The 20,844-nt window shown below is 44.5% G+C and overlaps 1 protein-coding gene across 2 annotated transcripts in view; it reads left to right on the forward strand.

Moving 5' to 3' along the window:
* Nucleotides 1-20,844, forward strand: part of WWOX (WW domain containing oxidoreductase) — a 1,373,934-nt gene that overhangs the window by 11,739 nt on the left and 1,341,351 nt on the right. For both annotated transcript variants that reach the window (XM_030204500.1, XM_030204501.1), the window contains exon 4: nucleotides 10,367-10,545. In XM_030204500.1, coding sequence (XP_030060360.1) covers nucleotides 10,367-10,545 — 179 coding nt within the window. The remainder of the gene's footprint in view (nucleotides 1-10,366; nucleotides 10,546-20,844) is intronic.

Genomic DNA, 20,844 nt, shown 5'->3' on the forward strand with positions numbered 1-20,844 from the left:
TATGAACCTGGAAGAGATACTGAGCTAAATCGACAAATTAAAGATTAATAAATCACCTGGACCGGATGGAATGCACCCTAGAGTACTGAAAGAAATCAAACATGAAATTGCTGATCTGCTGTTAGTGATCTGTAATTAAAATCATCTGTAGTACCTGAAGATTGGAGGGTAATCCGGGAAATTACAGACTGGTAATCCTGACTTCAGTGCTGGGCAAAATAGTTGAAATTATTATAAAGGATAAAATTATAGAACACATAGGCAAACATGGTTTAATGGGGCAGAGTCAGCATGGGTTCAGCCAAGGGAAGTCTTGCCTCACCAATTTGCTTCATTTCTTTGAAGGCGTGAATAAACACGTGGATAAAGGTGAACCGGTTTATGTAGTGTATCTAGAGTATCAGAAAGTTTTTGACAAAGTTCCTCATGAGAGACTTCTGAAAAAATGAAAAAGTCGTGGGATAGGAGGCCATGTGGATTAGGAATTGGTTATTGGACAGAAAACAGAGGGTAGGGTTAAATGGCCATTTTTCTCAATGGAGGAGGGTGAATAGTGGAGTGCCGCAGGTATCTGTACTGGAACCGGTGCTATTTAACATATTTATAAATGATCTGGAAATTGGAACGATGAGTGAGGTGATTAAATGTGCAGATGACACAAGACTATTCAAAGTTGTTAAAGCACATGCGGACTGTGAAAAATTGCAGGAAGACCTTAGGAAATTGAAATACAGAGCATCTAAATGGCAGATGAATTTTAATGTGGACAAATGCAAAGTGCTGCACATTGGGAAGAATAATCTGGATCATAGTTACCTGATGCTAGGGTCCACCTTGGAAGTCAGCACCCAAGAAAAGCCAAAAAAAGCAAACTGGATGCTAGGCATTATTAGGAAAGGGATAGTAAATGAGACTAAGAATAATATAATGCCTCTGTACCGCTCCATAGTGTGACCTCACCTTGAGTATATAGTTCAATTCTGGTCGTCGTATCTCAAAAAAGATATAGTGGAATCAGAAAAGGTTCAAGGAGGAACGACCAAAATCATAAAGGGGATGGAACTCCTCTGATACGAGAAAAGGCTAAAGAGGTTAGGGCTCTTCATTTCCTTCCCTCATTCTTGGGGATTTTAACATTCATGCTAATGATCCCTCTGATTCTTATGCTCCTTTAACATCCTCTTTCAATCTTCAACTGTGCTCCACTGCCCCCACTCACCAGAATAGCCACTGTCTTGATCTTATCCTCTTCTTAAACTGCTCTCTCTCCAATTTCTGTGCCTCAACTCTTTCCCTGTCTGACCATCATCTGATAAATTTCACACTTAAACACCCTCCTCCCCAGTCCCGTCCAATCTTAACCAATACATTTAGGAATCTTCAGGCTATTGACCCTTCTACTCTGTCCTCCAGTGTTTCAAATCTCTTCTCTACCACTATGTTATCCAAGTCTGTCAATGAGGCTGTCTCTTCCTATAATACTATTCTCTCCTCTGCTCTGGATACTCTCGCTCCTCCCATTCCCCGTTCTGAAAAACGTACCATACCCCAGCCTTGGCTGACCTCTAGAATCCGCTACCTACGTTCCTGTGCCTGCTTTGCTGAATGCCTTTGACTGAAATCCCGTGCCCATGCTGACTTCATACATTTCAAATTCTTGCTGACCTCCTTCCAGTCTGCTCTACAATCTATGCAGATGGTTAGTCGAGTGCTAGAGCTACTGGGGTTCGTGATCAATTATCCCAAGTCCCATCTCATCCTGGTTCAAAAATTGGAGTTCATTGGAGCTCTGTTGGACACACGGACGTGTCAAGCTTATCTTCCCCATGCAAGGGCAGACAATCTCCTGGCCCTCGTGTCCATGGCTCGAGCGTCTCAACAGATCACAGCTCAACAGATGTTGAGACTCTTAGGTCACATGGCCTCCACAGTTCATGTAACTCCCATGGCACGCCTACATATGAAATCAGCTTAATGGACCCTAGCTTCCCAGTGGTGCCAGGCCACAGGGGATCTAGAGGATGTGATCCATCTCTCCACTGACTTTTGCAGTTTCAGTGGTGGACCATTCGATCCAATTTGACCTTGGGACGTCGTTTCCAAATTTCTCAACCACAAAAAGTGTTGACGACGGATGCATCCCTCCTAGGGTGGGGAGCTCATGTAGATGGGCTTCATACTCAAGGAGCTTGGTCTTTTCCGGAAAAGGGTCTTCAGATCAACCTCCTGGAATTACAAGCGATCTGGAACTCTCTCAAGGCTTTCAGAGATCGGCTGTCCAACCAAGTCATTCTGATTCAGACAGACAATCAGGTTGCTATGTATTACACCAACAAGTAGGGGGGCACCGGATCTCGCCCTCTGTGTCAGGAAGCCGTCCGGATGTGGCTTTGGGTGCACCGTCACGGCATGTTTCTCCAAGCCATGTATCTGGCAGGCGTAAACAACAGTCTGGCCAACAGGTTGAGCAGGATCATGCAACCTCACGAGTGGTTGCTAAACATGGGCGTTGTCCACAAGATCTTCCGAGCATGGGGCACCCCCTCGGTTGATCTTTTTGCCACTCAGATCAATCACAAAGTCCCTCAATTCTGTTCCAGACTTCAGGCCCACGACAGACTAGCCTGTCTCCTGCATTGGGGGACAGGCCTTCTGTATGCGTATCCTCCCATACCTCTAGTAGTGAAGACTTTGCTGAAACTCAAGCAAGACCGCAGAACAATGATCCTGGTTGCTCCCTTCTGGCCTCGTCAGATCTGGTTCCCTCTTCTTCTGGAGGAGTTCTCCGAAGAACCGTGGAGATTTGGAGTGTTTTCCGACCCTCATCACCCAGAACGAGGGGTCACTTCTACATCCCAACCTCCAGTCTCTGGCTCTCACAGCCTGAATGTTGAGAGCTTAGAAATTGCCTCTTTAGGTCTTTCAGAGGGTGTCTCCCGAGTCTTGCTTGCTTCCAGGAAAGATTTCACGAAAAAGTGTTATTCTTTCAAATGGAGGAGGTTTGCTGTCTGGTGTGACAGCAAGGCCCTAGATCCTTTTTCTTGTCCTACACGGACCCTGCTTGAATACCTTCTACACTTATCAGAGTCTGGTCTCAAGACCAATTCCGTAAGAGTTCACCTTAGTGCAATTAGTGCTTATCAATGTGTAGAGGGTAAGCCTACCTCTGGACAGCCTTTAGTTGTTCGCTTCGTGAGAGGTTTGCTTTTGTCAAAGCCCCCGGTCAAACCTCCACCAGTGTCATGGGATCTCAACGTCGTTCTCACCCAGCTGATGAAAGCTCCTTTTGAGCCAATGAATTCCTGCCATTTGAGGTACTTGACCTGGAAGGTCATTTTCTTGGTGTCTGTTACTTCAGCTTGTAGAATCAGTGAGCTCCAGGCCCTGGTAATGCATGCACCTTATATCAAGTTTCATCATAACAGAGTAGTCCTCTGCACTCACCCTAAGTTCTTGCCGAAGGTGGTGTCGGAGTTCCATCTGAACCAGTCAATTGTCTTGTAAACATTTTTTTCCCCGTCCACATACCCGCCCTGGTGAAGACAAGTTGCACACCTTGGACTGTAAGAGAGCATTGACCTTTTATGTGGAGCGGACAAAGCCCTATAGACAGTCCACCCAGTTGTTTGTTTCTTTTGATCCCACCAGGAGGGGAGTCGGCATCGGAAAACGCACAATCTCTAATTGGCTAGCGGATTGCATATCCTTTACTTATGCCCAAGCTGGGCTGACTTTCGAGGGCCATGTCACGGCTCATAATGTCAGAGCCATGGCTGTGTCAGTGGCTCACTTGAAGTCAGCTTCTGTTGAAGAGATTGCAAGGCTGCAACGTGGTCATCGGTCCACACATTCACATCTCACTACTGCGTTCAGCAGGTTACCCGACGTGACAGTCGGTTTGGGCAGTTGGTGCTGCAGAATCTGTTCGGGGTTTAGAATCCAACTCCACCCTCCTAGGCCCATTTCTGTTCTGTTTCAGGCAGCACTCTCACTTAGTTGTGTTTCTTTTCAGGTAAATCTCTGTTATGTCCTCGCCGTTGCAAGGCCCAATTTGCTGATGACACAAAGTTATTCAAAGTCGTTAAATCACGACAGGATTGTGAAAAATTACAAGAGGACCTTACAAGACTGGGAGACTGGGCGGCTAAATGGCAGATGATGTTTAATGTGAGCAAGTGCAAGGTGATGCATGTGGGAAAAAAGAACCCGAATTATAGCTACGTCATGCAAGGTTCCACGTTAGGAGTTACGGACCAAGAAAGGGATCTGGGTGTCGTCGTCGATAACACACTGAAACCTTCTGCTCAGTGTGCTGCTGCGGCTAAGAAAGCGAATAGAATGTTGGGTATTATTAGGAAAGGTATGGAAAACAGGTGTGAGGATGTTATAATGCCGTTGTATCGCTCCATGGTGCGACCGCACCTTGAGTATTGTGTTCAATTCTGGTCGCCGCATCTCAAGAAGGATATAGTAGAATTGGAAAAGGTGCAGCGAAGGGCGACTAAAATGATAGCGGGGATGGGACGACTTCCTTATGAAGAAAGACTAAGGAGGCTAGGGCTATACAGCTTGGAGAAGAGACGGCTGAGGGGAGACATGATAGAGATATATAAAATAATGAGTGGAGTGGAACAGGTGGATGTGAAGCTTCTGTTCACGCTTTCCAAAAATACTAGGACTAGGGGGCATGCGATGAAACTACAGTGTAGTAAATTTAAAACAAATCGGAGAAAATTTTTCTTCACCCAACGTGTAATTAAACTCTGGAATTCGTTGCCGGAGAAAGTGGTGAAGGCGGTTAGCTTAGCAGAGTTTAAAAAGGGGTTAGACGGTTTCCTAAAGGACAAGTCCATAAACCGCTACTAAACGGACTTGGAAAAATCCAAAATTCCAGGAATAACATGTATAGAATGTTTGTACGTTTGGGAAGCTTGCCAGGTGCCCTTGGCCTGGATTGGCCGCTGTCGTGGACAGGATGCTGGGCTCGATGGACCCTTGGTCTTTTCCCAGTACGGCATTACTTATGTACTTATGTTCATTGTTTTCAGTGAGCCTGGCAGCTAGGGATACCTCAAGTGTGAGAACAAGCAGCCTGCTTGTCCTCGGAGAAAGCTAAGATTCTTACCTGTGTAAGAGGATAAGACCCTGGGAACTCCCCTTGAAGCCAATAGAGCCAGAACTACCATACCCAGAATCCAGTAGGGGAGGGGGTGGAACCCAAACCCCGGGTCGGATTCCCCTTCCAGGAGCCGGCATCAGCAGCAGCAGTGAGGGGAATGGAGAGGCAGTAGTTACCAGAAGGGGCGCATGAACCAGGGAAATCAGTTCCCCTGGCTTAAGAATCCCATATAATAAAACTCACCCTCAACGTTCTGAGGACACTGACGTCAGTGTCACTTCCTGCGGGCACTTCCTTCGGGTTCGAAGGGTTCATGGTGGTGAAGCCACCAAAATCACTGTGTCTGGGCCCCACCCTCGCGTCAAACGTGATGACGTCGAGGGCGGAGCAATGGCGTCAGATCGAGGGCGGAGCAATGGCGTCAGTGGATGAAGGTGGCGTGCGTTGACGAGGTCAGTGGCTTTACAACGCCGAAGGGGTGGGTAAGGGGGGAGGTTCGGGAGGAAAACCTTGCTAGCGCCAGTTTCATTTGCTCCAGATACGGGCATGTTTTACTAGTCAATACATAATTCCTGCCACCTGCGAGAAAGAGAGGGCTGCTTTTCTGGAGTCTTTGAAGAGAAGGGAGAGAGAGGAGAGGAAGGACATGGAATGGGAAGCGAGTGAGACAGATCTACCTGCTGTTACACCCGGTGGGGAGGAACATATGGAGGTGGAGGAGTTCAGATAAATGACTTTGGCATAAAGAAAAGGGCAGTTTGTGGGAGGCCACAGGGTTGTTTGTTGCTGTGCAGAGGGAGGAACACTGCTCTGGCAGGGAGCCTCAAGGACTGAGGTTCCTGACTGGGAAGAGGACAGCATTGAGCTGTTACTGCAGAGGACTGGAGGTAAAAGTGTTTATTTTGGAAGAAAGAGGAGAAGCCTATCCATTGCTTACGGGTGGGCAGAGGACTCTTAAAGTACTGGGACTGCTTTAACAGGTTTTGAGACTGTGGGTGGGGGTGTACCTAAACTTGCTCATGAACTGTGAATGTGGACTGCAATAAGAGGGATTTTTTCCCCCCTCAACTGGCATTGTGGAGGTGTTTACTTACTGTGGCTGAGAGTGGAGTGTTGAGCCCGGGAAGGTGACCCGGCCCTGCTGAGGAAGGAGGGAGTTTACACCTGTAGCAGGTATTCTCCGAGGACAGCAGGCTGATTGTTCTCACAAACCCGCCCTCCTCCCCTTTGGAGTTGTTCATTGTTCTCCTCTTGCTTTTGGACTACACTGAGGTCCTTACTCACGCGACGGGCGGGAAACCAGTCCACGCATGTGCGGTGCGTGCCGCTCGCGCACCAGAAGACTCTGGAAGATTTTTGAGATTTTTGCTAGCAAAACTTCCGATCCTGGGCCGACGTGGACGTCGATCCAAGTGTGAGAACAATCAGCCTGCTGTCCTCGGAGAATACCTGCTACAGGTAAGTATCTTCGCTTTTCATGAAAGCCAGGGAGTCAAAACAGGAAGCACACAGAGTTTGTGAGGCACATGCCCCTTGCTCCTTACCCCCCCTTCCCCAAAAAAACCCAAACCCTGCAGTAATGGAGTCCTGTCACCTCAAGCTCTTGCAGTGCTACTTTTTTAGGCTTACATAGCCCAGTGCCCTTATTAGGCCCACCATATCTGCATCCTTTAGGTTAAAATGGTGAAAAAATATTTGTATTTTTGTGAAGAATAGGAGTAGTGTTACTCTCCACACCCCCGACATGCCCGTTCAGTCCCTGACCGTAGCCCCTCCTGATATCAGCTGCCAAGGGAAATAATTTTTTAAAGGAAGATTTTCAGTTTATGGTATTTCATGCTATCACAACATAGTAACATAGTAAATGACGGCAGAAAAAGACCTGCATGGTCCATCCAGTCTGCCCTACAAGATAAACTCATATGTGCTACTTTTTGTGGATACCTTACCTTGATTTGTACCTGTCCTTTTCAGGGCACAGACCGTGTAAGTCTGCCCAGCACTATCCCCGCCTCCCAACCACCAGCCCCGCCTCCCACCACCGGTTCTGGCACAGACCGTATAAGTCTGCCCAGCACTATCCCCGCCTCCCAACCACCAGCCCCGCCTCCCACCACCGGCTCTGGCACAGACCGTATAAGTCTGCCCAGCACTATCCCCACCTTCCGCTACTGGCTCTGCCACCCAATCTCGGCTAAGCTCCTTAGGATCCATTCCTTCTGAACAGGATTCCTTTATGTTTATCCCACGCGTGTTTGAATTCTGTTACCCATCCTTCCAATAAAATATCATTTACCTCTGTGAGTGCAAGGCTGGAACAAAAGAACAGATACCAGCTGCCATCCCACAACTGACCCAGCCCAGTCTCTCATCTGGTGATACTTGGTCATCCTCAGTTGTGGAGAGCAGCTGATATTGTTCATACTTTTGTGTTTATTTCTCAAATCTACCCTCTTCCTCTGCTTGTTTTTGAATTCTTTTCCTAGTCTCACTCACTCCCATCCCTCTCTTCATCTCTTAGTGCTTCTTGCTTCCAACCATAATTCCCTCCTCAGCTTTTCTCTCCTATCAGCCCCCTTCTCAGAGTCTGGCATAGTATTTTTCCCCTGCCCTGTTCATCTCTCTATTTCAGCCAACTCCTCGCCTACTTTTCTTTGTATCACAGCCAATGTCCCTCCTGTCAGCCTCTCTTCCCCTCACAATCCATGTCTTACTGTTCTCCCTGTCCCTCAGCTCCACTGTTACCCTGTTTCATTTCTTTCCCCTCAGTTCTTTTTCTCCTGTCCCAAACTGGATTCCTTCGGTCCTAGTTCCCAGACACCCTCAGAGAAGTATTGTATATCCTAGCTAGCTGGAGGGAATTTGCTGCCTTGTCTTGAGAGAAGGGGACTGAGAGAAATAAATGTTTGTGGGGACCCTAGGGTATGAATCCATCTATGGACCACCTCTCAACCAGGACACCATCCCTTGCACGACCTAAGTTTAAGGCGGTGGTGACAATGTATTTTTTTTTTGTTACATTTGTACCACGAGCTTTCCCACTCATGGCAGGCTCAATGCGGCTTACATGGGGCAATGGTGGGTTAAGTGACTTGCCCAGAGTCACAAGGAGCTGCCTGTGCCTGAAGTGGGAATTGAACTCAGTTCCTCAGTTCCCCAGGACCAAAGTCCACCACGCTAACCACTAGGCCACTCCACTCATCAGACTGGATTCCTGATGAAATTTTGATCAGGATCTGAGATCGGCATAAAGTTCTGAAAGTCATGGGAGGAGATCAGAGCACCAAGAGAGAGAGAGAGAGTTTCTATGGACAGAGCCTTGAGACACAGACAGGCTTATTTTCGAAAGAGAAAGACGCCCATATTTTGACCCAAATCGGGAGATGGGTGCCTTTCTCTCATGGGCGCCCAAATCGGTATAATCGAAAGCCTATTTTGGGCGCCTCCAACTGCAGTCTGTTGTGGGAACGGACAAAGTTGACAGGGGCGTGTCGGAGGCGTGGTGAAGGCAGGACTGGGGCATGTTTATCGGCCGAGGAGAGATGGGCGCGCTCGGCTGATAATGGAAAAAAGAAGGGCGCCAGAAGCGAGAATTTGGGTCACTTTTTCTGGACCCTTTTTTTTTCACGAACAAGTCCCCAAAAAGTGCCCCAACTGCCCTGACTCCCCCAGTGGTCACTAACCCCCTCCCAGCAAAAAAAAAGAACTTTAAAAACTTTTTTTTCCAGCCTGTATGCCAGCCTCAAATGTCATACCCAGCTCCATCACAGCAGTATGCAGGTCCCTGGAGCAGTTGTTAGTAGGTGCAGTGGACTTCAGGCAAGTGGACCCAGGCCCATCCCCCCCTACCTGTTACACTTGTGCTGGTAAATGAGAGCCCTCCAAACTGCCCCCAAAACCTACTGTACCCACATCTAGGTGTCCCCCTTCAGCCATAAGTGCTATGGTAATGGTGTAGAGTTGTGGGGAGTGGGTTTTGAGGGGGATTTGGGGGGCTCAGCACCCAAGGTAAGAGAGCTATGGACTTGGGAGGTATTTTAATTTTTTTTTAAATTGTTACAAGTGCCCCCTAGGGTGCCCGGCTGGTGTCCTGGCATGTGAGGGGGACCAGTGCATTACGAATCCTGGCCCCTCCCACGACCAAATGCCTTGGATTTGTTTGTTTTTGAGCTGGGCGCCTTCGGTTTCCATTATCGCTGAAAACTGATACCGCCCAGCTCAAATCCGATGCATTTGCCCGGCACCAACCGTATTATCGAAACAAAAGATGGACGCCCATCTTTTTCGAAAATACGGTCTGGCCCGCCCCTTCGCGAACCTGTCCTCGCAGATAGACGCCCATGGAGATGGGCGTTCGCATTCGATTATGCCCCTCATGGATTTCTAAGTTCACTTTTTTCTTGTTTCAATTCAGAGTGCAAAGTGTCCTGGAATATGCACGTTTTTTTTCTTTAGAAATTACATCGATTTGTCCAATTTTATGTTTTATATTCTTTTTTTTTGCCTCGGTATTGAAGGCACGTTCTCTATAACTTTTTTTTATCAGTTTGGTCTCATCTTTCCATTGCCCTAGTTACCGACACTGCCAATTGTCTGTTACCTTGAGGGTCCTCTGTGAGGAGAGCATACCTGAAGTCTTCTGGTCCGTATCTAAAAGGCCAGCCTCTTTCCTCCACTGCACTTCTTTCCATGTTCCACTAGAGGGAGCTGACACTCCATGAGCTAGATTTCCAGAGTTTCGTTTCCTTAGAACGGAGGAAAGACGTTGCATCTTTTTTAGGTCTGTCATCACACAGCAGAACTGGCATGTTTTCAGTATTATTACAGCATATGGAAATAAATGTTAACAAACAAATATAAGGTGATACTTTTTTTTTAACTAACTTAATACTCATGTAGTTTCTCTTTGAAATTTACCAACATTTATATAGATGCAAAAGTACTTGAAGTGTCATTTGCTGCTAGGTGGCTTATTGAAAATTGCCCATGTTTCATTTCCCGAAATTCATTGTTCGTTAAAAACTGGGATTTCATCATGTTGGTTGTCAAAAACACAGCAGTACTCGCAGATTGGGACTTTTTTGACTTGCACTCATCAAAAACAACTTTTAACACTTGAAGAAAGCAAAGAGGGCAAACGAATTATTAATGAGTTGCCAGATAGTTTGATTTTACCTTCACCATCATTGTCACGTGATCAATGATATTTAAAGTGACTAATTCTCTTTTTTTGTTAATTTTTAATAGCCACTTGAATAAAAGAACCACGTACCTTGACCCTAGGCTTGCGTTTACAGTAGATGACAATCCCTCAAAGCCTAGTGGAAGACAGAAGTATGACGGGAATACTACAGCAATGGACATACTCCAAGGATCTGACCTCACTGGGAAAGTGGCCATTGTGACTGGATCCAATTCTGGAATAGGTAAGTACTGAAGGATTGCTATTCCACTGTTAACATTTCTTGTAAGCCAACTCAAATTTGATGATGAGAATTGTTTTATATTTCGCTGTATTGATATGTGATTTATTTGGAAAGATAATCGCAAGAAAATGGAAGATCTCTGAAAATCTGTCTGTTCTGCTCGGCATGGCAGAAAGGTAATATCCTAGTTTATGATTTGTTTCACATTTACTTGAAGCAGGAGTGCACACAGCAATTGTGCAAGGTCATTCAGGTGGTAACTTAAAAAAAGCTTTCTCTGAAGAGCTGGAAATCTTGTTTGAGGATGTAGATGTTAAGTGGCTTACTCAGAATTGGAGCAGCAGTGCGTGGAATTGAGCCGACCTCTCCAGACTTGTGCTGTGTCCTTACCCCACCAGAATCGATAGCAAAAATGCAGCTGCTGTGTAATATAAAATTAGTAAGAAAATTGGTGGCACTTCAGTTTTGTTTCCTCTCGTAATTTTCTTAAAACCAGCATGATCATTTTTTCATGTTTCTCTTAGTAGAGCTGAGTCTGTTTTTTTTTTTTTTTTTCATTGACTTGAGAGAGTTCTCAAACATTGTTCATCCTTCTTGGCTTCAGTGCTGTAAAATCCCTGAACCACGAAGATGGCCGAATGTCTGGAAATAATCATCTCGTATAAATTTTTGTCAAGTTGCAAGAGTAGGAGGTTTGTTCTGGGTATGAACTTGAAAATCATAAGGTCTTTGTGAACATTTCATAGTTTTTGTAGTGTTTGTTCACATGGAAGACCTGAAACCATTGCAACTTTCAAATGTGTCTTGATCCATCCGTCTGTGTGTGCATGATCGTGTCTAATACACAATGAATAAGCATGAGGTAAATATGCACGCACTGCTTCCTTGGTATGCAAAGCTATCTCATATATTTTCATTGTGGATATCCTGAAAACTCAACCGTTTGGGTGTGCCCCCTATACCACTGGTCTAATACATGCTCTCTACTGTTCTAGGTGCAGGTTTGGGTACAGGAAGATGAAATAATTTAAATGGGTAACAGTACACATGGACGAGACAATTTTATAACTGGGTGCTTGCTTTTGCAAGGTATCTCATGGTGTCTTAGCACATAACTGCAGGGGGGTGTACTCATGGGAGGGGCATGGACATGTAGAGGAGTGGCCTAGTGGTTAGAGCAATCCAGAGGTGGCCGGTTCAAATCCCACTGCTGCTCCTTGTGATCTTGGGCAAGTCACTTAACCCTCCATTGCCCCAGGTACAAACTTAGATCGTGAGCCCTCCTGGGACAGAGACATATCCAGAGTACCTGAATGAAACTCACCTTGAGCTACTACTGAAAAAGGCGTGAGCAAATCCAAATAAATAAATGTCTCTTATTTGTGCATGCAACTTATGGAATACTGTAAGTTATTCAAATTGCATGATGCACTTAGGTCACACCTGTTTACGCCTCCCATTGTATTCAAGTTTATTAAAAAATTTGATATACTCTCTATGAGTAAACTTTCCTAGTGCTTTACAATAAAATTACAGTACATTCTCGATATCTGACGTAAATGGGACCAAGCCGTTGTCAGATGAGTGAAAAGATGGATAACACAGAAAACAGTGGTAACTCCTTAAAAATGCACGGAAAACGTACTTTCCCCTGGATTCTATATAGTGCGCCTGGAGATCAACAATGTACGTAAATTAATTGGCTTAACATGTTAATCAGCCTTGATAACAGCTCTTAACAAGCAATAATGAGCACTAATTTGCACTGATTAGAATTTACATGCACAACTCGTTAAACATATTCTGTAACAAAGTGTGCCCAACTTCTAACACGCGCAGGCAAAAAAGGACACGGTTATGAATGGGGAAATGGGTGTTTCGTGGACGTTCCGAAATTTACACGCGTAGTTATTGACCATGGCCCAGTGCATGTAAATCTACATACCGAGATTTACGCCACGTTTTCGTTGGTGTAAATGGATTTGCGTAGTTTTAGCTGCTGAGATATCAATTAAGCATATTCTATAATCGGTGCCTAAATCTAGGCGCCGTTTATAGACTATGCTTAGTTGGCACTGATTTCAGCGCTGATTTTTTTTTTAAGCGTCATATATAGAATGTCCTCCTTTATGAATAAAGTACAGGCATACAGTATTGTTTAACATTAATCAGCAGCATATGAAGCTGGAAAACAGGAAGAGACCCTGCACTCTTCTTAACGGCAGTGCGATGACGTCACCGGGGTGGAGGGGTGTCTGTCAGTTATGCCAGACTGTCTATCGTCGAGACTGTACGGTATAAGAAAGATAAGAAATAAACAGAAATCGAGGTACACATAAAAGAAGAAGGAACTCGATCATAAGATAGGAAAGCAGAGTGCGCATTGAGAGAATGGAGATAAAGGCGGTTAGCTTAGCGGAGTTTTAAAAAGGTTTGGACGGCTTACTAAAGGAAAAGTCCATAGACCGTTAATAAATGGACTTGGGGAAAATCCACTATTTCTGGGATAAGCAGTATAAAATGTTTTGTACATTTTTGGGATCTTGCCGGGTATTTGTGACCTGGATTGGCCACTGTTGGAAACAGGATGCTGGGCTCGATGGACCTTTGGTCTTTCCCAGTATGGCAATACTTTTGTACTCAGGGCCTGTTGGTTTGAAAAGGCGTCCGTGACTAGGAAAGCCTTTAAGTTATCCCGGAAGTTTTCAAATCACTGTTCTGAGTGGAGATTGGTTGGGAGAACAGAAAGCCGCTATAGAACTGGTTCTCAGAACACGACACTGGCACGTCTAACTGGAGGCACCAAGTCCTAGGATTGTCCCCATAGGTATATCTTTTGGGATTTTGAAGTAGCGCTTTGGTTTACTTGATTTCAAAGCAGACTTTGGAATTCTTCCTTCCCCATAAATATATAACACAGCCGTATAATCATAGGATAACATGGACCAGGAACTTTTTTGCTTCCATCAAAATTGCTCCTTACAGGGAGCTACAGGAAGAGACCAAGAGTACCTGGAAAAACCTCTGTGACTGCATGAAAAAATAACTTTTTCAAAAATTTGTTTTGTCCTAAGAGCGTTTATGTAGGATTATAGACTGTGATGGCGGAAAAAGGCCATAAAGCCCGTATGATCGACTTCATTTCTTTCCTGCTGAAAAACCATACATTACTTTTCTTGACCTCCAGGATTTCGCTTTTTGGACCTGATGATGGGAATGTAGCTCCGGAAGCCTACTCATGAAATGTATTACGCAGGTCCTGCCAAAACATATCACTTTGTTGGTTGGTTAGCCTTTATTCCCAAATTTTGCTTTAAAATTACGCTGTAAGTGCAAAGGTGAGGATTTTCTGCTTAGCAGGCTTTTGAGTTATGTACTCTGTTCAAGTGGCTCATGCAGGCTATGGTCACGAATGGACATTGAATCTCTTATCAGTCTCATGCTAATATTTTTACTCCCTCTAGGGGGCTCTGTTGGTCCATAAAACTCTTCCAGAGCACAATACCTACCAAGAAAAAAAAAAATTCTGTACACTCTTCCCTTTTGTGTACTTCTCCCCAAAGCACACTTAAGTGTTCACAATAACTTTAATGTTTAATGCATAGTTCTAAATTACAGGTGGGACTTTTTACATTGTTTGCAATGTTTCTTTAGTAGCCTTATTCTGTAAAATGGGAGGTGGTCACGGTTCCATGTGCGGATGCGGCGTGCATCTTTGTCAACTTGCTGACTTTTGAAGAAAAGCTTACAAGCAAATCTCCTGACCTACCTACCTCTCTCATTGGCTGCCTTTATAGTACATTTTAACGGTGGTTGCTGTGTCGGGATAGGTCTTTATTTTTGTCGAACCATGACGGTGTCTGAAGCACGTGAACATTATTCTGTTACTTCTGGTCGAGTCTGGAAGGTTACTGGCATGACCTTGAAACTGCAGCGTTTCTAAATGTCTAGCGAAGTGGCACTGCTCCGTACTGAGTCCCAGCCTCTGACTGGCTAAGGAGAAGAGGATGTATGCCTCTGCTAGCTTAGTCGCAGATATATAGCTTTCACTGGCTATTCCTTGTTACTGTTCTAAGTTTATTTAGATATCAGACTTTATTTAGACTTCTCTAGCTGTAAGAATAAATGATGTCCGATGACAGATATATATATATATAGAGAGAGAGAGAGAGAGAGACACTTCAATTTCTCCGACTACGTGCAGCCAAGTTTTGAACAAATTTAGGGATCGGAATTAGATACCGTCATAGCTTATACTGGTGGGTAGTGGATTGGAGGGGGGGGGGGTGCGGGGTCAGGGTTTCTGGTTTTGGGGAGGGGAGTAGGGGTTTTGAGGTCATGATAAGTCCAGACCTCAAGCCACCGTTTGCCTATTCTAGGAATGTCTTTGCTTTTGTTGGGTTTTGGGGGTGGTTTGTGTGTGTGTGTGTTTGAGGGGGGGGGGGGGCTTATATATTTCTCCTGTATAACACTGATATTTGATGGTTGTATTGTTCCAACTTTTCTTAATAAAAGGAATACGTTAATAATAAATAAACAGAGAGAGACGTACACACACGCATTCCTGTGGCACTTAATTTACTTAAGGCTGTCTTATACTTCCAGGGCCTCTTCGTGTTCACTTATTTATTTTCTTTGCCACCTACTTGTCCAATAATATCTGAACCCCCTCCCCCATCTCTCTGTCTCTCTCTCTCTCACTCCTGCCTCCTTTAAGCTTTTAAATGCAGCTGCTGGGTTATCTCAGGCTGAGATGTTTAAGGCAGTATGGTCTCTGGAGCTGCTGATCCCAGCAGACATCACTGGAAGACTAAAATCACAGCTTACCTAAAGCATATGATATATTTTCAATGGGGGGGGGGGGGGGGTTGTTGATGATTCAGCACTGTTAAATGCTTATTTTTTAGGAACCTGCTCGTAAAATGATTACACTTCCTCTCTGATCTCAGTTGTAGCATATGTGGCATAGAATTACTTTTAGCACAAAAACAAGGAAGACAAAAATTTTTGGAAATTGGAAACATTAAGAAAATCAATAATACAGAGAGCCGACACACAGTTCAACAACCTATTATTTTTTTATTTTTATTACATTTGTACCCCGCGCTTTCCCACTCATGGCAGGCTCAATGCGTCTTACGTGGGGCAATGGAGGGTTAAGTGACTTGCCCAGAGTCACAAGGAGCTGCCTGTGGCTGAAGTGGGAATCGAACTCAGTCCTCAGTTCCCCAGGACCAAAGTCCACCACCCTAACCACTAGGCCACTCCTCCACTTTTAGGGAAATTTCTTTTCACTTTGGATTTCTGTGTTTTTCATATTGAGACACCAAAGTGCGGTTTGAACAGTTAAGCTCATGTCTACAGAGCACTGTGATATATCCCCCCCCCATCTATCCCCCCTTCAATCTGTTCAGAACTCTGCTGCGCGTCTTATCTTCCGTCTGGACCGATATGCTCATATCACCCCACTCCTCAAGTCACTTCACTGGCTTCCGATCAGGTACCGCATACAGTTCAAACTTCTACTACTAACCTACAAATGCACTCGATCTGCAGCCCCTCATAACCTCTCTACCCTCATCTCCCCTTACGTTCCTACCTGCAACCTCCACTCTCAAGACAAATCCCTCCTTTCAGTACCCTTCTCCACCACCGCCAACTCCAGGCTCTGCCCTTTCTGCTTCGCCTCACCCTATGCTTGGAATAAACTCCCTGAGCCCATACGCCAAGCCCCCTCCCTGCCCATCTTCAAATCCTTGCTCAAAGCCCACCTCTTCAATGTCGCCTTCGGCACCTAACCACCTCTATTCAGGAAATCTAGACTGCCCCCACTTGACATTTCGTCCTTTAGATTGTAAGCTTCTTCGAGCAGGGACTGTCCTTCTTTGTTAAACTGTACAGCACTGCGTAACCCTAGTAGCGCTTTAGAAATGTTAAGTAGTAGTATCTTGTATTGAAAACTCAGAGTGCAGACTGCAGTTTGAGAGTTACCCTAGTCAGACAGGTGACTGGCCCATTATGTTTATAAAGAAACATTGACTGCATTTATAACCATTATAAGTCACACGTTGCTCCATGTCTTTCAAAGCTAAAAGGTGTTGTTTGACTAAATTTCAGCAGAAAAAAACAAAATATAAATGCTGTCAAACACATGGAGGTACCAAGAACAGCCACTGACATCCCTTTGGATAAACTCTAGACCTTTTCACAGGTATCCGGCCACCTATATAAAAGATGCAACTTAGAGGATTTTTTTTAGATAACTCTTCAATAGCATTCAGTTCCTCTCACCAATTGACCTCAGCGATGTTCATTGCCAACGATAACTGTTTTATATGGCAATGTTAACAACATCCATCATCTTTCATAGGTCAGCTACAGCGTAATTAAGCTTTCACAATCACTTTGTAATTTAATTAACTTATCTTTTTTTATCTCTTTTAATTCCGTTTTTCATCGGACCCAGGGGTTACGTTGTCCGACATATGTTTCGCTCAAACCTGAGCTGCCTCAAGGACAGCTCCCTATAAAATAAACAATTTAATCAATATATTTAATCCATTGCTTAGAACCTATACAATTCTCTCCTTGCTTATGTTCCGTTAAATTGTATATAATTTAAATTGTAAATGTACAACTTAAAATCTAGACGTCTCAGGCAAATTCGGAGTTCATATTTGGAATCGGCGGGTTCAATTTAGTATAAATCACATGTTTTTCTCTCAGTAGCGAAATCATTGTTGCGTTGTGATTGGCTATGAAAGAGATGCTTACAATATGCTTTGCCCATTTCATAGCAGCACCATTCAGAAGGTCTCTTTTAGGTGCCCATGTACTGGCAGCGTGGTGGTTTTCTTTTTACAACGGGAACACTGATCCTTGAGGGTATGTTCTGGCAAATACCAGTATTTCTTCCTCCCCCCCCCCCACCTTGCCTCAGGGTTGCTGGCACTTATTCCTGTACACCCCCTCCCCACTCCTTGTGATTTCCGGCATTGCAGCGGTTCCTACCTCCAGCTGATGCTGACAGAGAAAGCTGTGTGCTAGCCGGTGCAGGGCCTTGAGCATCCGTGCTGGCTCAAGGCCCTGCTGTCTCCCGCCTTCTCCGAGAGTCTCACTGCAATGCCAGTAAACGTGTGCGTGTGAGGGGATGAGGGGGAGTTCTGGGGGTGGAGGAAGAAATGCTGGCAACTGTTGGGGGATGAAAATAAACTCAAATAAAAAGATCATCATTTTTTGGCCCCAAAATCTCAATTTATATTCAAGTATACACAATAAGTTCTATGTCTAATGTTGTTAATAACTGTATTGAATATTATATGTGCAGCTTTAATTTAAATAATCCATTCTCCCGATATATTTCTGAATGCCAGCTTCCCTCCAGGCCTGCTGCAGCTCTGATGCCTGTGCAGACGTTATTATGCTTCCTGACTGCCAGGTGGTTTACTACCGCTCGCCTTCCTGCAGTCGAAATTTTCACAAACCCTGTGCTATGTACTAAGAAGAGATGGGTGGCAGACGGCAGGAGGGGTTGTGCTGGTTTTCTGCCGACACTTCTAAATTGCTTAAGTTTGGCTTTCACCGTTTACGTACATTGGCAGAGATCCCTGATACTGTAACAGACCCATTGTTTGTTTCCAGACGGTTCTTTTTCCCTGTACTGCTGAAGTAAACTCTATAATTTTTAAGGGGGTAGGCTTGGCAGGTCTTTCCTCTTAAATGATGAAGTCTTAAGGCCTGTCATATGGCAGAGTAGGCCTTAGAGATACATGGATGTTTAAATTAGTCACATTTTCTAATAATCTATGCGGGATGTAAAAGAACAACTCACAAAAAAACTCCAGACCGGCAGCCAGATTGATATATGGTAAAACATGATTCGAAAGCGCTAAAACCCCTTTCGAGAAAAGCTGCACTTTTCAAAGAACGGATCATCTTCAAAATCTGCACTTTGGTCCACAAAATTATCTACGGCATAATCCCAGGATACATGACAGACCTCGTAGATCTACCAACCAGAATCAGAATCGGATCATCACGATCATACCTAAACTTACTTTACCCAAACTGCAAAGGACTAAAATACAAAACAACTTACGCATCTAGCTTCTCCTACATATGCGCACAACTATGGAATGGACTCCCAAATGCTGTGAAAACAATCAATGACCACCTAAATTTCAGGAAATCATTAAAAACCCACCTCTTCAAAAGGCCTATCCCACCAATCCAACGTAAATCCCCACACCCAGCGACACAGCACAACCAATGCTCGTACTGGACAATTTATTATCCGCATTCCCTTCGACCCCGTGACGCCTGACTCACATCTACCTCGTCCACAACATAACCTGTATTTGTTATCAACCGAACTACCAAACACCTTTACGGTGAGCCTGCAAATAGGTGGGAAAATGTGGGGTACAAATGTAACAAGTAAATAAATAAACTCCTCTTACTCTCTTACCTATCTATATGTTCCATCATTGCTTAAATCCTACTCTTTCAATTAAAATGTTCTATTACGTATTGTGTTATACTGTGCCATTCTTTGTATTGTTATTTGAATATTTTTACTGCTGTAATTGTCTGTTGCTTATGTTTGATCTATTCTTACTGTGCACCACCGCCTTGAATGAATTCTTTCAAAAAGGCAGTAAATACCGTATTTTTCGGACTATAAGACACACTTTTTTCCCAAATATTTGGGAGGAAAATGGGGGGGTGCGTCTTATAGTCCGAAGGTAGATTTGGCTGGCTGGTTGGCCGCCCGCCCTCCGAGTTCAGGATCGCCCTCCCCCCGGCCCTGTCACCACTTCTCCCTACTCACACGATCTTCCCTGGTGGTCTAGTGACGTCGGGGCAGGAAAGAGCCACCTCTTTCCAGCCCAGCGCGCTGCTCTCCATCCTCCTGTATGCATTGCTGCCTGACGGTCTCGGCGAGATTCAAAATGGCCGCCGAGAATTGAAGTCTCGGCGGCCATTTTGAATCTCGCCGAGACCGTCAGGCTGCATACAGGAGGATGGAGAGCAGCGCGCTGGGCAGGAAAGAGGGGGCTCTTTCCTGCCCCGACGTCACTAGACCACCAGGGAAGATCGCGTGACGTGAGTAGGGAGAAGAAAGTGGTGACAGGGCTGGGGGGAGGGCGATCCCAAACTCGTAGGGAGGGATTCGGACAAGACACACCGGAGCACCTAGGTTTTAGAGGAGGGAAAAAGGAAAAATTTTTTTTTCCTATTTCCCTCTTCTAAAACCTAGGTGCGTCTTATAGTCCGAAAAATACAGTAAATCCTAATAAATTAAATAAACATAGAGGTGAACGTATATGTTCAGATTGAATTTCGTTTGGAGCCTAGCAGAACTCACTGAAATAGTTAATCAGTTTGTGAGCTATGGATTTCTGATCTTGTTTTTTTTTTTTTTTTTTTGTCTTGGTCATTGTCTGTCTGACAGCATTTCTGATTTCCCAGTGAATGAGTTTTTGGCTTAGTTTCGAAGTCTTACATTTAGTGGTGTCTGTTCTTTGAATAGACTGGTCCTTTTAAACAAGTGATCTGGGTTTTAATTGTCTTGAACATCCAAATAAAACATCAATGTTTAAAAATTACTGATAGAGCTTTATTGACCCCCCCCCCCTCTTACTTTGTATTTTGTATTATATTTAACTGACTCACATTCCACTATTGTCGTTTTGTGTATAGCTGGACTTCGGATGAACCGTGCTGAGGTTCTCTCCATTATGCTCACAGGCATAATCCTCAGCTTCCGAGTCCGACAGCCTCCCAGAGCCCGAGCCTATGCTGACCCTTTCCTCGGGACATTTTTAGTGACATGAAATTATTTTCACAGATCTGTCATTATTGTTTTTGTTTGTGTGCATGCCTGTGGGGTTTTTTTTTTCCCACTCTTACTTGCCAGTCCGGGGTGCAGCTGATAGAATGTCTTCATTGTTAGAGCTTTCTTGGTATTGGGTGGGGTGAAAATCTCGTGTATATTTCAATCCATTATGATGAAAGGCCCATGACCTTATGGGCAATCTTTTGCACGTGCATGAAGTAAAAAGCCAGAGAAGATTTATGACTATAGTGAAAGTAAACGTGTACATCATTCTTTAGTTATGTTTTCTGTAACTTTTTATTTTATTTTATTTCTTTATTGCTCCTTGTACTTTGTTTTAGTTTGTAATCAATGTATAAGGAGTCCAAATGCTCAACCGATCACAAAAAGGTGAAACATGCTGATCTAGTCATTTGGGATGTAGCCTAATGGTTAGTGCAGTGGGCTGAGAACCGGGGTTC

Source organism: Microcaecilia unicolor, chromosome 5 (genome assembly GCF_901765095.1).
Source record: "Microcaecilia unicolor chromosome 5, aMicUni1.1, whole genome shotgun sequence".
In the NCBI taxonomy this organism is placed as follows: domain Eukaryota; kingdom Metazoa; phylum Chordata; class Amphibia; order Gymnophiona; family Siphonopidae; genus Microcaecilia; species Microcaecilia unicolor.